This window comes from Heterocephalus glaber, unplaced genomic scaffold, assembly GCF_053883595.1.
Source record: "Heterocephalus glaber isolate CG9 unplaced genomic scaffold, H.glaber_assembly_v1.0 deba00001481, whole genome shotgun sequence".
Classification (NCBI taxonomy): domain Eukaryota; kingdom Metazoa; phylum Chordata; class Mammalia; order Rodentia; family Bathyergidae; genus Heterocephalus; species Heterocephalus glaber.
The window spans coordinates 49,217,501-49,234,364 of record NW_028258317.1 but is presented as its reverse complement, the minus strand read 5'-3'; the positions used below and the strand labels follow the sequence as shown (position 1 = coordinate 49,234,364).

General features: G+C 40.3%; 1 protein-coding gene across 15 annotated transcripts in view; it reads left to right on the top strand.

Annotated features, from left to right (window-relative positions):
* Positions 1–16,864, top strand: part of Smarca2 (SWI/SNF related BAF chromatin remodeling complex subunit ATPase 2) — a 226,474-nt gene that overhangs the window by 5,866 nt on the left and 203,744 nt on the right. For all 15 annotated transcript variants that reach the window (XM_087184038.1, XM_087184033.1, XM_087184034.1 and 12 more), the window contains exons 2-3: positions 8,251–8,509; positions 11,754–11,883. In XM_087184038.1, the coding sequence (XP_087040164.1) occupies positions 8,285–8,509; positions 11,754–11,883 (355 nt within the window). In that variant the 5' untranslated portion in view covers positions 8,251–8,284. The remainder of the gene's footprint in view (positions 1–8,250; positions 8,510–11,753; positions 11,884–16,864) is intronic.

The window sequence follows — 16,864 nt, the reverse complement described above, 5'->3', positions numbered from 1 at the left end:
GCACTAATCTCCCTCGGGATGCTCTCCTTTGCTTCGATCACACTCATCCCATTGTTCTTGGCAAGCTGTCTTTTCATGTAATAAACTTTAAAAATTCAAACATTTACTCTACCTTTTGACCAGCCCTGTGCACCTCACTTGGAATGATGCTGTAGACAAGGAATGCGAGAGTTTTCATTTCTGACACAAGTGTTACCCTCTGGGACTTCTGCATTCCTAATAGGTTGTTATGTAATGGAAACCTATTATGAATTGTGATTCTTTACGAGATGTATAAGACTTCAGGGCATTTGGACAATTATAATCAGGCTATATACCTGTATGATTTAAAGCATTTGAAAATATTCTATTGTGTTTTAGGTGAATTAGCATCAATGTAAGCATCATTTATATTTATGTCTATATCTCTCTATCTATCTATACCAGTATATGATCAACATCCTTAAATCTGCATAAGCACTAATGTCTTACAAACTTTTTGAAACTGACTCAAATTTAAACATGGGCTGACTTTTTTTATAAATTGAGGAATGAAATTACAGAAGTTGCAATAAAGTTTGAAAGCCATTAAATGTAAATATGATCCCCTCCAACCTGAATTCAGAATTTGGAAATTAAAATTACTTAAAAATGAAAAAAACCCCAAAACTCTAGTCAAAAAGGATGATGAAGTGTTGGTTGACAAGTTCTCCAGGGACAATTCTTTATCAGTTTTTACTTGCATTGCATTTTTCTTCCCTAGGAAGATTGAACATTTCTTTACCTACTTGATGTGGGGTATTCCAGTTTCTACTGTCCCACTGGGAGATGAGTCATCACCCGTGGCAATTGAATGTCTGAGGAAAGCTCTGTCCCCTTTTCCCCCTGTGCATTGTAAAACTGGGCATGTAATAGCTTTGCAAGTACTTGGGACTATTTTGAGGTTTGCTGTTGTGCTGTACTGAAATGCCATTAAGCAAGTCCAAAATTCTGTAAAACTCACTTATCTAATTGAGACTTTACGAGTTTTACAGAATGTACCTAAACATTTAAACATAGCAGTAGCAAATGTAAACTGCCTAGGGCATCCGATACAGGGGGAGCTCTAGGGCAGATAAGCTCTAGGGCAGGTGGAGTAGGGTTGCAGGAGGAGGGCAGGGTTGGGGGGGCTGCTGGGTGCTGATCATCCTAGATCAGAAGAAAGCCCTGAGATCACAGGGACCAAGTCTGAACAAGCTATAGGAAGACCAGTGGGCCTGCTTTAACCTCACTGCCTGCGAGCAAGAGGTCCCAGCTGGGGAGAGTTTTCAGATGAAGTCAGAGATTGTAGAAAGACTTGACTTCCAGACCAGTCTAAAAATGAATATTTTATTCACTATGTGTTAGAGGCTTGTCTCTCAGAAGTTCTGAGCTGGGGGATTCATGAACAAAGTAATATTTCAGATTAATCTGGCAGATTGTGGGTTTAAGTCTGGGGTGGGCATTGAAACTGTTCGAGGGATCCTGGCAAAAATGCAGATGTCTTCATCTCTCATATTTTGTTAGGTTTATCTCAAAATTGAGGTTGTAGCTGAATTCTGTTATGCCTATTTTGTAGGTGAGGACCTTGAAACCCAAAGAGGTTAAGCGAACTTCTTACTAGGGGTTTCATAAATGGCTAGAATTCTTTTTTTAAAAAAAAATACTGGGGATTGAATCCAGGGCCTTTGCACTGAGCTACATCTCCAGCATTTAAGAAAAATTATTATTTTTTTGAGATAGGATCTCACTAAGTCGCTAAATTGTCCAGGCTGGGCTCAAATTTATAATCCCCTTGCCTCAGCTTTCCAGAGTTCTGGGATTACAGGTGTGTGTCCTCACATCTGGCTGTACTATCCATTCTTATTGTAGTAGACTTGTTGAATTGTTGTTGCTATGAAAGTTAGGGCAAGTTGTCATATTAAAAATTGTCCCTTGTGGGCCAGGGATTTATTTCAGTGGTGCCATGCCTGCCTCACAAGCACAAATCCTGAGCTTAATCCCCAGTACCGCAAAAAAAAAAAAAAAAAAGTCCCTTGTATATATAATCTCAGCTCATTCTGCATATAATAGTTGAGTTTTACTAACTAAAAGTGTGCTAGCTCAACCAGAAGTTTTTAAAGTATGCATTTCACATTCTTTTATGTGTTTCATGTATAAATACAATTATCTTAGAAAAAAAGAAAAATAATTTGCTATCATTGATTCTTAGAGCTTCCCTGAAAAAGCAGGCACACATGTAAATACACATGCATGATTACACTTCAGGGAGTCATACTCTGAAACTAACTTTTGATGGTTTGCTTTGTTGGCTTTTGTGATGACCAGTTGGTTAGCAGTTTGGATTTACCTGAATTTTAGAAGTGCTAGTTACCTGTGATTGCTTGCATTAGCTGTCAGTGGTCCTGAGTCCCAGGCTAGAGGATTGCTTTATGGAAATGCGTCTTTGTTGAGGGCCTGTAGCACTTTGGGATTTGTGGTAAACATCCTCTTTCCAAGTTTTCCTTTGTGGGAATGTTGTCGGTCTTCCCTGAGGAGACATCAGGTGACTCCTGTAAGATGGTAGCCTGGTATCTGTGGGATGATAATATACAGAGCCAGCAGCCTGTACAGGCAGTGCCTGGAGCTCACGGGGGACTCATTAGCACTACAGACCTTGCTATCTTCTGTTGTGCACAGAGCTTCCTCCAGGCCTTTGCCAGGTCTGATTCTGGGCAAGGACATCCCAAGGCAGTTTATTTAAAGTGAGGGCAGCAGCTCACACATGCCCTAATTTGTTTCCCTGATTGAAAGATGAAGGAGAGTTCACAAAAGCCCAATGAATAGAGCAAAGTTTTAATCCAGCAACTTTTCAAAACATATTTTACTTTGAAATGAATGGCAAACTGACATGAATAACTATGAGAATGTGTTTTCAGCGCTTTTCTAAGGTTTTGATGGAACAACTTAGATTGTTAGCTATAAACCCAGTGCAGTTTTTATCCATGGCACAGATCATATGGTGGCACTGTGTAAAGTTGCACATTGCAAGCAGCGTGGGCCTTGGTAATGTTGCATCATCTCTGCAAACAACCTTGGCCTCCAAACCAGAAACTCCTGGTAGACTTATTTCCTTTATCTTCAGTGCTGTTCTCCTCACCCACCGCCTGCTCCCTCATCAACAATAAAAGTGCAGTGTCCCAGTTCTAGAGATGTTGCTACTTCTTGTGGGGGAATTATCAATTCATTCATAGAGAAAGCTACATAGAAAACAAGAAGCCGTCCTTCTGGTCAGAGGAGATGTTCTGAATGAGCAGACAGACATAAAAAGAGATCTTATCTTCACTATCTCTGGAGCCTTGTCCTTATCCCATAGCAGCCAGAAAACTTTAAAAACACTGTGTTATTCTTAGCCATATAGCCTGGTCTTAATTCGTATTTCTGATATCCCACCTATAACCTGGCCCTCAAAGTTTTTCTATAAAGCAAGAGTGGAAAGAGATAGGGCTGGGGATTTAGCTCAGTGGTTCCGCCGCTTGCCTTGCAAGCGCAAGGTCCTGAGTTTGCTCTCCGGTACAAAAAGAAAAAAAGTGGAAAAAGATATGCTGGAGATCTAAGTTTTGTCCATGCTTCCTTCTGAACTTTTCTGAAGGGCAATTTAAAAGGTATTATCGAGGCTGGGGAGATTTGCCCCAGCTCTTAGTTTCTAGAAACTTTTGCTTTCTTTAACTTGAAGGCCTAACTGAAATCCCATCATCTCCCTGGCACTTTCCCATGCATCTTTTCCCTCTCCCACCCGGAAGGCTGAAAGCAGTCCTTCCCCTGTCACTGTGTGAACATTTAAGTTGCATCCCTACTTGTCTTGGAAGATCTTCCATTTTTTTCTCTTGTTGCCAGGTATGTATAAGTCTCATTTCCCTATCAGATTTCAGAGTTCTGCCGTAAGCATTCTTGTTTTTATGTGTCCAACATGCCTTGGACCTGGTGGTGCTCAGTTGAGTTGGAAATAAATGAGTACAACAGATCCTTTGTATGTTTGATTACAAGCTTCACCAACCTTTTCGTTTTGTGATATTGTCTTTCTCCCATATACTTTCTAGGGTTTTCCTTTACTTCTGTGTCCCTTAATAAATTAGTGTCCTATCACAGCCAAATCCTAGTCTTTACAAGATACCTCTTTCATTGTTCCCCTCTTTGTTTGTCCTCTGCTTTCTACTCCTGCACATTACTCTGGCCAAGGAACAACTCTCCATCCTCGGGATGGCCTGGTAGGCACAGTGTTGGGTTGCATGTCAAATCAGTAGAAGTTCTATTTAAGGTTTTACTCCTGTTACAGGTGTGACTTTGGGCGAGCCATGCTGTCCCTTCCTGCCTTACTACCCTTATCTTTCCAATGGGAGTGTGATAAAATGCCCCTTCAATTGGATCACTAAAACTACTAGGAAGCACAGAGAGGTATTTAACATATATATGGATGGCGGGGAGGAGGGCTTTGTATTTCTATTGATTGCAATTAGACCCTAAGGTATATGTTTTGTCTGGATTGTCCTATTTGGAGTGGTGACCCTTAAAATTCTGTGGAGTTGAAAGCTCAATATGCAGATGGCTGTACTGAGCTTTTCCGGGAAGAGAAGGGGAAGGAGATTTGGGCCGATGGAGGGATGACTGTTGTTTGGAGTTGTGGGAAAGCTCCAGGGCCTTTTATTTCTTAAACTGTATACTCCCTAGTTATAAAGGCTGGAATGTAAGGAGGGAAAGAAGACAGGGTGTACTGCTGGAAACTCTTGCCTAAGAACACAGTGGTCTGGCCCTCAGGGAGTCCTGGTGTGTGGTAAAGGGAACCCTCCAAGGGGAAGGACAGGAAACCCGCAGTGCATGTGTTTGGGAGGTGGCTGAGCCTCTCTCCCGGGCACACGTTCTTCATTGAATTAGTCACATCATTGTGGAACAGATCGTTCTTTTCTGTGACAGTGTAACACTCCCTCTCCCAACACAAAATGAAAATAGCTTGGGAGTTTTATCAGGTAGACAGACCTATTACCACCGTAGGAAGGTTATCTGCACCTTCTTCTCCCTCCCTGCTCTAATTTGCCTATCACCACCATCGCCACCTCATCGCCATCACTGTAGTACTTTGGAAAAGAAAGTGACAAGAATTCCTAGGGGTAGCAGAGGGAGAGGTTGAGTTGACCAGTACTAGAGTTTGAACTTTAACCACTTAGTAACTTAGTAATAGTGTGCACCTCTGCTTGAGGATTACATCTCTTTGTAATTCATACCCCAGAGTTTCTTTAAAATGTGAGAGAGTTTGCCAGGGATTTAATTCAGTGGCACCACACCTACCTTGCAAGCACAAGGTCCTGAGTTCCATCCCCAGTACAAAAAAAAAATGTGGGAGAGTTTAATTATATACCTGAACTGTAAAGTCACCACCAGAAATGTAGAGGAAAAATAAGAAGCTAAGACTGCTGTCCCTATCTTTGCAAGGTCCTCTTTTTGGGTACATTTGGATGATGGTTGGAAGTCAGTGACTATCATGGTCAAGTTCTGTCAGATTCTAGACCCGTGCCATTCATTAGCCTTGTGGCATAAGATGAAACCATAGGATTTCTCTGACCTGTATATTTAATAGGTCCATGAATCTGAAGGTTTTCCTCTTATTAGTTTTCTATATGACATTTTCCTGTTTAAACATTTCACTTAAGTGCCATAATTTTCCATTTTCCTTCTGTTTTCTTCTAAAAAATTTTAAAAGTTCCCTTTAACAAAAAATGAGAAGTATTTTTATATGAATGTACTGAGTAATTATAGCATTCTGTGAGAATTCCAGATGAAAGTGATAATATGTGCAGAGAGCAGTATTATGGGCTAATTTATTTTATAATGTAAAAGTTGGAAATTAGGAATATCAGGCTAACCTCAGTATTGGTATCTTCATTGTTCAAACTTGTGGCATATTACCAGAATACCTATTGAAGCCAATTTCAAGATAAACTATAACAGGAATTAAGCAATTTCCTTTTATTCACTAAGAAATAAAGGGGTGTATTAGCTTGCTTATATACATGAAAGAACATTATAACTTGTAGTACCCCTGAATTGACGTCAGCTTCCTAAATTTGAAATGCTGACTGAACATGTGTGTGTTTGTGGAGAGGTGGTGGAAGGCAAAAAAAAAAAAGTTATTTCTGCTTGCTTTGTTAATCACAAAGAATAAATAATAACATTTGGCTCTCCAGTGAATTCAAGGCTATAATTCACCCTTAGTGCTCCCCTGTTGTAGAAACCACTTGTACTGGGTTCTCTTAGGCTCGGCTTGGAGCCCTGCTTTCATAATCATTATAAGGTCACCTTTTACTATTTCCCATTTTAGTCCTAATTTATTTATCAAAATGGCCTATTTATTTATTTATTTATTTATATTTTATGGTACTGGAGATCGAATCCAAGGCCCTCCCACTGAGCCTACATTCCCAGCCCATTTTACTTTTTATTTTGAGATAGAGTATTGCTGAGTCCTTAAATTGACCAGTCTGGGCTCTAAATCATGATCTTCCTGCCTCAGCCTCTCATTTTGCTGGGATTATAGGCATGTGCCACTGTGCCTGGCATGGCCTAAATTTTTGCCTACACTTTAATGCCTTCTTTATGCCAACATACCTCAAACACTGATTACCCTCCAGTTTTTGTTTATAAAATTAGTTGACTCCATTAATAGTTTACCCTTGAAATTTTGTCTGCAGTTTATCCATCAAATGGGTTTGTTTTTTTTTTTTGGTACCGGGAATTGAACTCAGGACCTTATGCTTAAGAGGCAGGTGCTGTGCCCCTGAGCTAAATCCCCGGCCCTTCATCATGTTTTTGAGCACTCACTGTGTGCTGGTCAGAAATGCCAGGGATACAGGAGTGAAGAAAAGCAAGATTGCTTTCAAAGCCCTCCCATTGTAGAGACACAAGGGAGAAATGATAGTAGGTAGTGAGACAGGGAACTGATAGGGTTTTTGTACTGCCTTCTTACCCGATTGCACTACAGGAAGAGCCCTGCTCTGGGTGTCTAGGCTGCCACAGTCTGAGCCCACCTCTGTCACTAGGTAAGCGCTAGGTAAGCAAATCACTTAGGGGGTCTTAGTCTGTATTTTTTGAGGTGATAGCAAAAAAGTTTTGTGTGTGCCTCCAACGTAATGTCAAAATAATTACTCTCTCACCAGTGGTATTCAGCTATCTTGCTGGGATCATTGATTTCTGTCAAGTCTGGAAAAAACATTATTTACTCATTTTGGCTCATATCCAAGGTGCAGCCATAGCCATTCCAGGAGGCAGTCCCCAGTGGGAATGCCGAAAAGTCCTGGAGCGTGCGTGTTGGAATATTGCTCTGGTGCACGTGAAGAGCCCAAATGTCCACACATAGGCCTAGTTCAGGAGTCACACACAGCTGCTCCCACAGATCCTGGACCAGCGTGAGGCCGGGCACAGAAGGCTGCCCTTCTCTGACCAAGTGGTCTCTGCTTCGGTTATTTATCTGGCAGAAGGACCATGCCTTCTGCTATTCTTCCTAATCACTTCAGGTCCATTGTGGATGGTGCGGAAAATAAGGGTAAAGCACAGTGGCTGTTTGTTGTGTGTCATGGTTTTTACACATACCCTTGCAGTGAAATCTCAAAAGAAGAAACATTGTGACTTAGCTAGTAATGGCGTACATGAGTATTCGAACCTGTTTGTGTGCGTCACGCAGATTCTGCTTTTTCCGTGATTGGGACTTGTCTTTCATTGTCACTTTATGCAGTTGGTTTTTCAGCTATCTAGAATTCTCTGAGAAGTTTTGATTGTCTGTTGACTTCTCAAAATGGGTCTTGATTGGATACATTTTCAGGGTTTTCTGTTCTAGTGGCTTTCTGGAGGTTAATGGCTTACAAGGGATCTGGGCCAGTAAGTAATGGAGAGTATTTGTTGACTTCAGTAATAAATTTCAGACTTGTGTAGATTCTGCTTATGTGTTAAATTTCAGTTTCTCCAGTGAGTCTTTCTGTATCTTTGATGATTTATGTCTTTCTGGGGAATCATTTAGAAAGTGTGGTTTTTTTTAAACAAGTGGTCTTCATAAAGACTGAGGCAGGCGGATGTATATCACATTCACTCAAACATCTGGACTAGGCAGAACAGTTCTGTTTGATGTTTATTACAGATATGGCACCATCAAATGCTAACAACTGTTTTATTCTGATCTTAACATCATGTTTAAAGCATTCCTCTCTTTTTTTCTGCTTCCCAACTTAGCGTCTCTCTACTGACTGGCAGACGGGAGAAGTAGATGTCCACGCCCACAGACCCAGCTGCAATGCCCCACCCTGGGCCCTCGCCAGGGCCCGGACCTTCTCCTGGACCGATTCTGGGACCCAGTCCAGGACCAGGACCTTCCCCAGGCTCCGTCCACAGCATGATGGGGCCAAGTCCTGGGCCCCCCAGCGTCTCACATCAGATGCCAGCCATGGGCTCTGCCGACTTCCCTCAGGAAGGCATGCATCAGCTGCATAAAGTAAGAGTTTATGCTCCCTTTTGATCTCGTCTTCTGAGTCGTGGATGGCTCATATTCCTGATAACCCTCATCTCTTTTTTCTACTGTTGCTAATAGAAGAATCATGCTAGATCTTTGTCTTATCTGGAATATTAAAAATGAACAGTCAGAGGCACTTTTATTGCTACAGATGTACAGTTATGAAAATCAGATGTTAGCTCTTTAAAATACTATGGTGGACCATGCATTTCTGACAGATTCTGCTATTTGTAGGTTGAAGGTATTTTGGCTTGGTGAATGAGTGTATTAGTGAATAAGTCTTGTTTTTTTCTGTGTTCAATAACATACTCATCCAAGAATGAGCATATTGAAAATTATTCTTCCCTAAAAATGTTGACATTTATTAAAAAATTTAGATCCCTAAAAGGAGGGCCTGTTTCCAAATATATTTAAAATGCTTTATTGAAATTAAATCATTTCTAGGGAATCCTTAAAATGCACATTGCTGCTCCCCTTAAAGTAGCTTATTCTGATTTTAGAAGAAGACTCTGATTTTGAGGAGCTCAGGTCCAGCTGTTTGTATTTGGGTTGAGATAATAATGATACAGTATTTGTGAGGCTCAGGTTTTTATAGTGCTGTGACATTGATCATACTGGTACAATTTGGCATTATGTCCTCTTGGACATGCAGAGAAGTATGAGCAGAATTTCAAGAAAATAATCCTCTGCAGCAATTTTCTTGGGAAGTTAGTAGTGGCCCAAGCCCGAGGCTCTGCTGAAATGAGTTGAGGTTTTATACTCCTTCCAAGGACTTCACAGGTGGGCTGTCTGCAGATAGATATCCAGCAGGTGTATTGGGATTCTCCAGAGTAACAGACTCACTGGGAGATTGAAAGACCTTTATTATGAGGCTTTGGCTGAGGTAATTACTGAGGCCCAGAAGTTCCACCATCTGAGATTAGCAAGCTGGAGACCCAGCAGGGCTGGTGGTGAGGTACCGGTCTGAGTCCAGATGCCTGCAAACCGGAAGAGTCAGTGGTTGTAAGTCCTGGTCACAGGGCAGGAGCAGATCAACATCCTAGCCTAGTTCACCTATAACATTAACCGGTTAACCGGCACGGTAGACAAGTAGTGGAAGATACTGGCTTCAAACATAAGGATTACCCCAGAAAAGAGCAAGTCTTTCTTCAGTTGTGAAGCCCTTTAGGTCAGTTTTAAGGTAGAATGTCGGAGCCTACAAGGGGAGGTCCATTTTTTTAAAAAATGCTTTGTTATTTTGTGATTTTCGAATTAGAAAAGTAGTATATGCTTATTTTGAGAAGTGAAACAAAAGATCAGTAAAGAAAGCAGTTAATCCTAGTTTTACCCAGGGAACAGCTTCTTGTACGTGTGTTTCATACCTTGCTTTTCTCCATGTTCAGTGACTACTGTATTAGCACAGGTATTCATCTACAGGTGTGATTTTTTCTTTTCTTTTACCACAATGGAATTGTAAGATCTTTATTCATCACTCTGAACCTTCCTCTTTTCATTTAATAATACATCGTGGATATCCCCAAGTTCTCTCCCTCCTCTTTTAAAGCCATTTTTATATCATCAGGTATCTAGAAAAATTAAGCTTCTTGTTGTCGTATGAGATCTTGCGGGGACAGGTTGACATATTGGAGCCATTAAATTATCTTGTGTTAATTTGGGAGCTGTGTTTAGATGTGCTGTCTCTTGTAAACCTTTTTCCCAGTGGGTTACAGCATTTCAGAATGGCTTGTGGATGTCTTACCTTTCAAGTGAAACAAAATGTGAAGGAAATATTTAGGTAACCTTTGCTTATTATTTAAGCATTTAAAAATGAAGTGTGCAACTGAGCGTTAGGGCTGTGTCCTCCTTTATGTTTTTTAAACTGGGTTGTCTTATTGGTTGTTATCTCTTCTGATTCCTTCTGGTTTTGTTACCTAGCATCTTTATTGTACTTTCTCATATTCTGTACCTGCTTTATTGCTCTGTTTGGATTGTTTTGCAGTGTTTGCCATCCTGCTGCCCCTCCCCTGTAGCCCCTCAGCCATTCCATGCATGAGGCCCTGGGTGAGCACTGCAGCGCTCACACCTGCTGACCAGATGCTGTCTCTTTCTTACGTTCTTTTTATAGGCAGCTTCGTTCCTTTTCTTGCTCCTCCTCCTCTCTCTAAGGCTCAGCATTTTGCTTTTCAACATTACTGGAAATAAATAAACAAGTGGCCCAAATACATCTGCTGTGTTGCTTTGATTTCCTCTCTATTATTACTGTTTAACAGACTCAGTGACACTCTTTATACTAGATTCTTCCCATTTTTCTTCTGAGCATCCTCTTTATGGTAAATTTTTCCTCTTTTGAAGCACTTGCTTTTGACTCTGCAGAAATTAACTTTCTTTTCTCCAAAACTGCAAACACTCATACTTTCTTGCTTGAAGTCATTTGGTTTCTATAAACTCCTGGAAATATTCCTTGCAGGCTGTTTTGAAAATTGTTATTACAGTTTGGGGAGGAATAGACTTTTCCTTTTCCAAAGACATGCTCTGTTGCTCAATTCTGGATTGGATTAACGTCAGTTCAATAGGTATTTGTTGTGTGTCTGTCATATAGGCCTCAAGTCTTGGGTCTGGCCCTGTGTTCATTATTTATTTCTAAAGTCTGCCTTTAACCTTTTCGTGTCTTCCTTCCTCTGGAGCTTAGCTTTCTCTGTTTCACACTCTGACCTTTTCCGTGTTCACCCTCATTCGCTTCTCTGCCCTGTCTGCTTCTCTTCTCCCAACTGCCATGGAACCTTCTGGTTTCTACTTTTTAACTTTCTATTGCTCCTTCCTTTCCAGTGGGGGACAAAGTTGTCAAAAAAGGAGATCATTACAGGCATCTCAAATAGTCTTCCTTCATACTTTAAACTAACTTCAATTTATAACAGGTTTCAAGACAACTTAAAAGGGTATGGAAGACTTAATTTATATTTGTTTACCTGTGAACAGGACTTTTTTTTATTGGCAGGTTGTGACATAACCGAAGAAAAAATTTTAAATGGTTTTAAGGCCTTAACTTTCAACTTGGAAATGGTTTTGCTTATCCTATTTGTATAATCTTTTCTACCCTCCCACCTGTGAGGTGTAAAAAATGTGACTCCAGAGTGGGTAATGAGTAATTGTGCCACCCTTTTGAAGACTTTTGAGGGGGTCTTATAACTCCAGATAGAAATATTGTACTTTAAAGAGATGTCTAATTGATGCCATTTAAATGTTCCAGCCCATGGATGGGATGCTCGACAAGGGGATTGTGGAAGACCTCCATTGTACAACCATGAAGGGCACTGGTATGCGACCTCCTCACCCAGGAATGGGCCCTCCCCAGAGTCCCATGGATCAACACAGCCAAGGTTTGTGTGTGCTGCACACCTGATTGTGATTCCATACCATAGCGTTCAGAGTTTTCCTATTGGGTATTTTAAGCATGACTTCCAAAGAAATCCTGAGGAAGGTTAAATCCAGCAGGTTTCTTTTTCCTACATAAATCTACTGCCATCTTTAGCAACACACACATTTATGATTTATATGGGCAATTTTATTTTCAAAATCCTAGTAATTTTCTTGGTCATTGTGTGTTCAGACATGCTACAAGGTACTTTATGTATTTTATCCACAGTCTTTATACCATCATCTTGTAAGTTAAATGATGTTACCCCCACTTTATAGGTGGAGTATCTAAAGCACAGAGAATTCACTTGGTTTCTCTATGTTTGCACATCGACTAAGTGACAGGGCCAGAAAGAGAATCCAGATGTGCTTGCCAACAGCAGCATAAATGTGAAGGTAAAACAAACCACCTGTGTTCTTTGAGTTGCGTACTTATCGCTGTGAATACAGTGGTGTTTGCTGGCAGTGAAAGTACCTGGCATTGTTAATGAGTGACTATAGTAGTCTCATAGGGCTGCCATAATGACCACAAGTAGAGTGACTTGAAACAACAGAAATTCATTCTCTTCCTTTTGGAGGCTAGAAGTTCAAAATCAAGGTATCAGCAGAGCCATGCTTTTCTCTGAAGATGTTAAGAGGCCTTCCTTGCTTCTTTCTCGTTTCTGGTGGTTGTCAGTAATCCTCAGCATTCCTGGGCTTGTAGATGAATCACTCCAGACTCTGCCTCTGTGGTTGCATGGCATTTCTTCTGCATGTCTGTCTCTGTGTCTGGATTTCCCTCTACTTATAAGAACACCACTATTCTTTAGATGAAGGCTTTCCCTGTTCCAGTATGGCTTCATCTTGATTACATCTGCATATACCCTTTTTCCAAATAAGGTCACAGTCAAAGTTCTGAGGAGGTAGGGACATTAACATTTTTGGAAGGTGCAAATTCAACTTACAGCTATGGCCCTATCAAGATAGGATATGTTTTTATATTTTTTTCCTTTGTGCCTTACATGCCATTATTTCTTCTGTCCTTGTTGAAGGTGTTAAGATACTTCAAAGCCTTTTAAATACTTCATAGCCTGACTTCAGAATCATTGTGCGGTCATTTCAGCAGGTCAGGGCCATGTTATGATAGCACTAATCGACATTGATATTGATAGGCGGACACTAACCCAAGGGTTATGGTTTTGGTGTTGGTGTGTATACTTCTATGTATTTAAGTGTGTGTGTGTGTGTGTGTGTGTGTGTTGTGTGTGAGTTTTCCCTGTATCCACAATCAGGTCTACTAGATGAAAGACTTTGTGAGGATTTAGAGAAATATATTCACAGTTATTTTCTTTTTGAAATATAAATAAGCCAGTCCTTGAAGCTGATATCAGAGTACCTCTCCACTAACATTTGAACAGCCTTTTGAACACCTCAGACTCTGATGTGAATGTTGATGGCAGGCAGGCATAATTGTTGGAGATGATTCATAAAATCTCGACCGTGTCAGAAGAACGGTCTGCAGTGCAGGAAGAGAAAGTTTGACTCATTCACTGTTAGGAATGAATTAAGACATTCATTATTTATGGGTTTATACTTTAAATTTGAAGGGGAAGGGTGTGTCTAATGTAGATTTCATTATTAATTCCTGGAAGGTATAGATGAGTTATATGTAGTGATTCTTAGTACCAGGGGCTTGCTCTTTCTGGTGTTAACATTGTGGTACCTGCAGTAGTGGGACTATAGAAAAACCCCAAAACAAAAAAATACCTTAAGTGCCTAAATCATAATTGAGAGCAGTTTTACTTGTATTCTTTTCAGAATTTGTCTTATGACTTGACTCCTCACTCTCACTAAAGAATAATGTCTTATTTATCTTGAAATCTCTAACACTTGGCAAGGTGTCAAGCACATGACTGAATAGATACTTAATAAATTTTCTTCAGTTAGGTATTTAAATAAACCCCTGCCTTCAAAAGTCAACAATTTAGGGCCGGAGATTTAGCTCAGTGGTTCCAGCACCTGCCTTGCAAGCGCAAGGTCCTGAGTTCAATCCCTGGTACCAAAAAAAAGAAAAGTCAACAATTTAAAATGGATCTCAATTTTTATACAAGTTCTGTAAGTTATAATTACTTTGAAGTGCAAGTCTGCATTCAGTAGAGTCAGATTTAACCTGTAATAATATTCTGTAAAATAGTAAAGTGCACTGTAGGCTGGCAGATTAGTTAGTTAAAGTTATATTTTTGAGTAAAGAAGTCTTGGTATAATGCATTTCTATTCTTGTAATGATCTAAAAAGAATTTAGGCTTGGTAATAGCATGTATCTTTAAAAACCCTATTGTAGAAAGCCATTTATAAACACAGAGGTATAGAGAGGTGTGGTATTGATCAGAAAGCTGTTAGCTTTAACTACGTAGCAACCTATTATGTTATTTTAGTGTATTGGCTGGGAAGCAAAACTATTTCCTTCAGTAAATAACAAATTATATACCTTATGGTCCGAATGATAGCGTTGTTTATTTTTTACTGCACTGGATAGAAATGCCGTCATAAGCAGGTATAGTACAGGATATGTGTGTGTGTGTGTAGAAAGTTTATATAAAATTGGCACTTAAATATTTGAGCTTATTAATAGAGAGGTTATTGGTTCTCTCCAAGGCAAGGTGAAACTGGGGAGATAATAGCTTTTGAAAACCAGAAAAGGAAAAACTGCCCATTTTCCCACTACTTTTGAATGGGTATATCAAAGAGGATTTCAGAAAGAGTTAAATCTGCATCAACATTGTCATCCTCAGACAAATAAATATATATTCACTCCTAGGAAATGTCTTCATTCTGTTTTCTCAACTAAGGATAATTATCAAAATACATTATGTTGTTATATCATTTGGAATCTGTTTTTCCCCAAGTTTTATGGAATGTTACAAATGTAGAGAAAAGAAATCTCAGTAGCTGAGACATTGTCACATTTTTAATGTCACACTGTGACAGAATGATTCTATTAACATCCTCTGTAAATTCTGGGAAATAATTCTTCCCACCCCCAGTTTCTTCTTATCAAATTTGAGGTAAAATTTTGCTGTATTGGTTAATTCTGGAAAACGATTTTTATTCCACTCTGTTTCTTTCTTATCAAATTTGAGGTGAAATTTCCTGGCCCTGGTTTTCCAGTGACCAGGTTTTCTTCTCAGAAGCTGAGTCCTTTTGCTTAATAGAACTCTGTCATATTTATGACATTGCCTTGCTATTTTCTATGTCTCACCTCGATGCCTCTTTCATAGTTGAAACGAGAGATTTGATAAGCAGTGTGATACCGTTGAGTTTAGACTAGATGGCCTCATATTTTGATTGATTATGTCAGGCATCCCATGACTTGTGGACCTTGGGAAATAGGAAAGACTAGAAAGCAGGAGACACACAACCCATTTAAATCCTGGGAAGTATCTCTCCTGCTATTAGAATGAACATTTCTATGGTTGAGTTTTCATTCCTCGTAGTAGATTTAGGGCTGGCCAGAAAGGTGTCATGATGAACCAGCTACGATTTCGCAGCAGTATTACAATTATGGGATGAACGTTAGCTCAAGAAGGAAGAATATTGATGTCAAAAGTTAAGAATATGCAATCGATATCCTCTAAATCATTATTATAAATACCAACATGCTGGGGATTGAATTTCTTGTAGTCTTGTAGGCTGATTTCAAGGGAAATTTTCTTGGCTAACTTACATAACTGACCAGAATTGTAGTTGCTGCATGGTTTTTGTACTCTCTTGTAGAGCAGGGATTTGGGAAACGAGGCTAGCAGTCCTTCCATTTCTCTTTGGGTAGAAGTTACCTGAGTGGAGTTCTCCTTACCAACTGACAGAACAAAACCCATTTTTGTCTCAGGGTATCCTCTCCAAATGGCACTTGGAGGTAAAAGTAACTGTGTGCTTCATTTTCTTTGGTCTTCGAGTAGTGATGGCGAGTCCCCATGGAGGGTTGCTCACAGGAGCATTGGCCCGCATAGATGCGCAGTCCCCACTTCTCATAGGGTCAGATCAAAGCACTTACTTGATAAGAGCCCACGTGATGAGTGTGACATGTTCACATGTACTAAAGAGCTAAAACCTTGTGTTTGGGGACATTGTTGCCTTTGTTAATCGGCATTTTGAATTTAAGACATCCTTTTGTGTCACTGCAGGCCTCTTGGATCTCCTTCCAGTGCCATGTGATCATATTTTTTTAGGAATTCTTTGAACAGGCAATGTAGGCCATCTCTTGAAATAAGTGTCTTAAAATTTGTGCATTTTGATTTTTCTTCCCCTCAAAAAAGTGTCCTTAAATTTCCCACTTAGGTCTTTTATAACCCAAATAGGTTACTCCTATTTTTATAGTACCTTTGAGGAGGTACTAATTCCTTAACTTATTTTTATATAACAAAATTTGTATCAGATCATGGAAAGAGTGTCTACACTGGAACCAGATAGACCTTGGTTTAAGTCTTACAATTGCCAAGATTTACTTTCAGCAACTCATTTATTCTCTCTCTCTTTTCTTCACTGGTACCAGGGATCGAACTCAGGACCTTGCGCTTTGGGGGCAGGTGTGGCGCCACTGAGCCAAATCCCTGGCTCATTTATTCTCTTAGCTCTTAGGCTCACTGTCCTCACTTTGAAAGGAGAAGTGACAGTGCACGTCTTTGAGGGCTGTATTAGGATTGATGCATGGGTCCATGCTCTCCTCATGCCCTTGGGTCTCTCTTGCCATTTCTTGTGCCCCCCCGCACCCCGGCCTGATTTCTGTTGTTCAGAATCACCCTGGTGGTGTGCTTCTGCCTATATATCCTGCGTACCCCCGGGGGGCACAGTGCCTTGGGGGCTGGTGATCCCCAGAACATTCATGGTAGCCAGTCACATAACCAGTGACTGATGACTGTGGGAGTCCAGATACTCTGGCTTCTCTTCCTGGGATAGCTGGAGGCAGTT